Source organism: Trypanosoma theileri (genome assembly GCF_002087225.1).
Source record: "Trypanosoma theileri isolate Edinburgh chromosome Unknown TM35_Tth_30_V1, whole genome shotgun sequence".
Classification (NCBI taxonomy): domain Eukaryota; phylum Euglenozoa; class Kinetoplastea; order Trypanosomatida; family Trypanosomatidae; genus Trypanosoma; species Trypanosoma theileri.
The window spans coordinates 33,131-38,768 of NW_021639872.1; the positions used below are offsets into that span (position 1 = coordinate 33,131).

Below are 5,638 nucleotides of genomic sequence, written 5' to 3' on the forward strand. Positions count from 1 at the left end.
AAAAAAAAAAAAAAAACACTAAAGAAATACGCGAAAGGTGAAAAAAGAAATAGGTAACACGAAAGTAACGGTGGCAGCCGCAGAAACATAAATTTTAAAGAGAATTTTAATATACTCTTTTTCATTCTGTGTCTGTGTGGATATATATGTATATATGTGTGTGTGTCTGTGGAAAGAGAAGAGGGAGCAGACCCCGACATGTGTACGAAAATAAGTTGAAAAATAAAGGAAGGTAAAAAGTGAAAAAAAAAAAAAAAAGAAAAAAGTGGAGAATAAGAAATAAAAGAATTGGAGAAAAACACTAATAAATAAGTTTTCCATTCTCCATATATGTGAGTGGATGAGAGGAAAGTAACTAACAGCAGAAAGGGATAAGGTGAAAAAAGAGGTAAGTACACATAGAAACATACGAATATATATATTGAAATATAGATCTCTCTTTGTGTACTCAAAGCTTGGCATATTTGCTAGGAGCGTACAGGTGGGAAGATAAATATTCATTTTTATCCTTGCCATTTCATCTCTTCCAAATCTGTAATTCTTTTTTTTCTGTATTCTCTTTCTTTTTTTTTTTTTTATGGTTTAAATGATGGTAAATAGGTCTTTCTCTCTGTGTGTGAATGTATTGGTGCTTGTTGGGAATGCGTATGAAAGATCAAGTCTTTTTGAAAGCACCAGGCGGCACACCATGTGAGGTACAGAGGTTAGAGTAAGGTGAGAATGAAAAAAAGAGAAAACAAAGTAAGTCGTAAAGTAAATTTATTAAAAGTGGATTTGGCTGTGAAACTCGCACATAAAGATTCATACATGCATGTGTACTCGGTGTTTGTATTTGTATGTATCTGTGCACCAGCCTCTCCATATTTGGATAAGTTGTTGTAAATACTATTGTGCTCACTTCATTTTGGGCACACTCTGTTTGGTGTGCACTTAAAATGGTAGGAGAGGGATATTGACTGGTTTGTAATGTTATTTGTATTACACTGCATAAATACTCTATCCTCGCTATCATATAATTTCTCTCTTTCTCTCACTTTTGTAAACCGATGTTATTGCCTAATGCATCATTATGTGTTTGGAAAACCAATAGAGGTAAAGGACGAAGCATTTGAAAAGCAAGAAAAAAAAATAGAAGATAAAAAAGAGAAAAAAAAAAAGAACCGATAAGTAAAAAAGAACAGTAGACATAATCTCCAGACCCTAATTAATCATGTTCTTGGGATTTAGCTCCTTCAGTGAGGCTGGTGTGTACTTTACATGCATTCTTCTCGGTATTGCGATGCTTATGCCGATGAACGCCGTTACTTCAGCCCCGCGGTTTATGGTGGATTACTACAAGTATGTCTCACGGGATGAGTTTGCCGTTCCTGAAAAACCCGTATTCTGGGCGAACATCCTTACTTTCTATAATATCATGTCTGTCACCTTTCAGGTGCTTGCTGGACCATTTGTGTTGACGCCTTGGATGCGGCGTCTCTCACTGACCACACGGTTTGTGATTGCCGTTATTCCAATGATGGTGGAACTCATCGTTGTGGTGACACTTCCCGTGCGGGGAACTTCACAAACGGCGGCGATGGTGGCATTTCTTATCGTGGCGGCCGGTGCGGGTGCGGGTAAGGCCACCTTTGAGGTGACCTGCTATGCCTTGGTGAGTTCTATGCCGCCCAAGTTCATGTCTGCCGTGATGTTTGGCTGCGCCTTTTCGGGTGTCACGGCATCTACACTTCAGTGCATTATTAAAGCATCTATGCCGGACACATATGAGTCCGCACTCCAACAGTCGCACATTTATTTTTCACTTGCACTTGTCATTATGGCGTTGTCGATTTTGTTAAGTGTATTACTTCGATACAACTCGTTTGCACAGGATCATGTGGGTGAATACCGTATGCTGCGCCGCAAGCGGAACGCTCCTGCGGAGGCGGATGATAACGGCCCTACCGCTCCAGATAATAATGCGTTAACAATGGTAGTTGCTCCCGATGAAGAAGGAAACACGACACCCGATAAGGACCTTCAACAGAAGAGTGATGAGGAAGATAATAAGGATAAGTTAACAAATTCTGATGAAGAGTGTCGTGTACATGCAACTGAAATGACAACATCTGAACAACTTCGGTCCACTACTATTAAACCTATTCTACGTCTTATTTATCCTATGCAAGTGGCCTGCTTCTGCATCTTTTTTCTTTCACTGTTCATCTTTCCCAGCCTTGTGATTCCCATTGATCGTACGGATAACTGGTTCGCTACCATCGCCATTTTACTATACAACTGCGGTGATGCCACGGGTCGTTTTTCCACTTCATTCCGACGGTTCTGGCCTGCGCGGTTTGTTGTGGTGATTGTATCATTCGTCCGTTTTCTCTTCCTGCCATTGATCTTCTTGTGTATCTACAAATATATTCCTGGACACGCTGCCCCGTATGTCTTTATGTTTTTCATTGGCCTAACGAAGGGATACTTTGGTGCTCTCTCCATGGTCCTTGGCCCCATCACACCCGGTTTGGTGACAGATGGACAGAAGGTGATGGCTGGGCAGTTGATGGGCGTTTCTCTTCTCGCCGGCGCATCCGCTGCGTCTATGCTTGCCCTTCTCGTGGTTATGTTCCTTCCGTAGAAGAGGAAGAGGTTTACGGGGAATGCAATGGTACTAGGGAAAAGAGGGATTGTGAAAAGATAAGAAAAAAGTTGATGTACAAGAGTAAAGGGAGTCACTTTATATTTCTATATTTCTATATTTCTGTTTTTTTTTTTTTAACTGAACTTTCTCTTTTTTTTTTGTTGTCACTGTTTCTGCCAGACATCATCACAGTGTACATCTTCAGGGGCATTTCAGAGAAGGTCGGGGAGAGGAAAAACAGAAGACACTTTTTCTTTCCGTACCTTTTCTTTTTTTTTCCTTTAATGGTGCAGTTGATAGACCACCTGATTATCCTTTTTTTCCTTTTTCGAAATATTCCCTGCCTTTTTTTTTTTCTATTATACTTCTATTATACTTCTATTATACTTCTGTGGTGACCATACTACATGTTTTGGTGGTCTTTTTTTTAGAACTCTGTAACTCTACGACCGTTTACTCCTTGAATTATCCTTTTTGTTTCTTTTATTACGTTGACATTGGGAAAGGCTTGTTGAAATGTGCCTTACCCCGTTGGGATAAGGGAAGAAATGGTACTGGTAAGGTAAAAGAGGTAAAAGTATACAAATGAGTAAAGAAATAAAAATAAATAATATATTGAACCCCCTCTAAGATGATACTCCTTTTTTTTGTCTTTTCTTTGAGTTTGGTCATTTTGGTAAATGTACCCATCAACATCCATAGAGGCATGTACAGCTCATGTTTGTTGACGTTTACAGCAAGTGTTCAGAAGTGGAGGTGAAATGATTCCATACAAACGAGTTCATCCAATGGGGTAATAGAGGAAAAAGTAAAATTCCCTTTGTAGTTGAGATTAATAAAATCCATTCATGCTGATTGTGTGTGTTTGTGTTTCTCTATGCTGAAAGAAGTTGTAAATACCCTTGTAGTGCCTTACGGTTCTGTTGAACTTATTTTTTTTTTCTTTTTTTCGCCTCTTCTCTCTCTCTCTCTCTCTCTCCCTCTCTCTGTATATATTTAGTTGCATTTCATTAATTGCCGCTGCAGGAAGGAGGAAAAAAAAAAGATAGCAACAACACGAGTGAAGGGAAAACAAAGAGGAATACACTATTATTGTATTATTACTTTGTACCTTTTCGTTTTCTATTGTCTCTCTAACGCAGTGGTAGACGAAAACGTCCGCTGAAGCGAAAGGGGATACCCAATTAAAAAAAGAAAAGAATTACGAGAGCGGGAAAAATAGAGAAAGAAATAGATAGTCGTTGCCGATTGATATTTTCACACCGTGTGAATGCTGCGTTTCTGCCAACCCCGACTTGCAAGTAAAGTCACGGCGGGTAATGCCAAGAACCAGGCGGGCCACCCACGCCGAAAGGCCAAATTATTCCACGTCATCCCAGGCACACCAGTCACTCCGCTGGAGAAACTGAAGGAGCAGCGGCGGCGCTACGGGCAGGACCGACACTCACGGCTGCCGGAGTACCGCCCCGGCAGAAATGTCCGCATGGACCCAAACACCTTCACACTGTACGCAACCACAAAGGGCGTTATGACTATTCGTGAGAGTCGCATCAACCCAGGGTACAAGTGGCTGGATGTTGAACCAGATATACAAAAAGTGTATAGAAGTCGTGAAATGCGAAAAGCACTGATGTCAAGGGAGATGACAACTAGTATGGTTAGTTTAAATTCACATTACAAGACTGAGTTGGATCTTTTACATGAACCAAAGTGGCGTGAGCGTGTGATGCGTGTACCGAAGGCGACAGAACGGTTTAAAGATCCTAATTTATTTGTGCGTGGTGTCATTACAGAACTTGACCCTATGGATAGGTATTGTTATGAGTGATTGGAGTGTATGAATGAAGGAAAACCAAGAAAGACATACTTTCTGAGTATATTTCGTTATTGCTATATCTCCGTTTCTATGATTTCTAAATAGAAACCCCTTTTTTTCATATTATGCTATAGGTATCCTTTTACTCAGTCTACCAATCTTGTTTGTTTCGCACACATTAGTTGCCAAGGTGCGGTTGTCTGTACTCCTCACTCACCCCACCCTGGATCTCACTTTTGCACTGTTTTTTTTTTTTATCGGTGGTGAACACCCTTTTTTTTTGGGGGGGGGGTGGGGGTTGGGTGTTTAGGACAATCATTCCCCCCCACCCAAAGAAAAAAAAAAAAAAAAACAATCCATTTTATCCTCTTATTAAATTAATGATGCGAAAGATGAATTTTGTGGACTCCCCACCCACTCATTTTTTTCTTGATAGTCTCTTGCAATTCTACTTCTAACCATAGTTTTTCAAACACTTTAGGGCTCATTTTCAGGCCTAAAAGAAGGGAAGCCATGTCTTCAGTACCAAGCTCAACCACAGCACCAAATTCAACCGAATCGTCTGCCGTAGATGAGGGTTCATCTTGGTTACCTGAATGGATGCCTATGTGGGGATTTATTGTAATAATTGTTTTTGTTATCCTTGCAGTAATTGCGGGAGTTGGATACCTTGTATTTTCGTTGTATCGACGAAAGCAAAATGAACGAGAGCTACTTGAACGTAAAAGATCAATGCAGCGTCGTTCGCTTTCCAGGCAATCCTCTTTCAGTAAAAATAATCAGTCAAGACCATCCTCTAGACAGCAGGGTAGGTCGAATTCTATTGCTTCATCCCGTGGTTCCCAGAGTAATTTGCGACGCATGAATTCTAGTAATTTTAACAATGGTCCTGGATCAATGAATAATGCTAACATGATGCAACAACAAACACCCGCCGGGAATCCATATGCGCCGCAGCAACAAATACAACAGGGAGGGGTTGGTGGTCCTGGTGGAATGACAAGACAACCCTCTTTTGGTGGACGTGGAGGAATGACAAGACAACCCTCTTTTGGTGGTCGTGGAGGAATGCCAAATCAACAACAGCCAATGAATCCTGGTGGAATGACAAGACAGCCCTCTTTCGGTGGACGTGGAGGAATGCCAAATCAACAACAGCAAATGAATCCTGGTGGAATGACAAGACAGCCCTCTTT

General features: G+C 40.9%; 3 protein-coding genes across 3 annotated transcripts; all 3 read left to right on the plus strand.

Annotated features, from left to right (window-relative positions):
- Window positions 1–1,210: 1,210 nt before the first annotated feature.
- Window positions 1,211–2,623, plus strand: TM35_000301110 (putative nucleobase transporter; the record flags this gene model as incomplete). The annotated part of the gene is made up of 1 exon (XM_029028434.1): window positions 1,211–2,623. One exon carries the CDS (start codon window positions 1,211–1,213, stop codon window positions 2,621–2,623), a length of 1,413 nt encoding a protein of 470 aa, XP_028880137.1.
- A 1,273-nt stretch (window positions 2,624–3,896) lies between these two features.
- Window positions 3,897–4,454, plus strand: TM35_000301120 (uncharacterized protein; the record flags this gene model as incomplete). Its single annotated transcript, XM_029028435.1, has 1 exon — window positions 3,897–4,454. The coding sequence occupies one exon, from the start codon at window positions 3,897–3,899 to the stop codon at window positions 4,452–4,454; it is 558 nt and encodes a 185-aa protein (XP_028880138.1).
- Window positions 4,455–4,955: 501 nt separating this feature from the next.
- TM35_000301130 (uncharacterized protein) lies at window positions 4,956–5,636 on the plus strand (the record flags this gene model as incomplete). The annotated part of the gene is made up of 1 exon (XM_029028436.1): window positions 4,956–5,636. A coding segment is annotated over one exon (681 nt), but the record flags the coding sequence as incomplete, so codon positions are not given.
- Window positions 5,637–5,638: the final 2 nt, after the last annotated feature.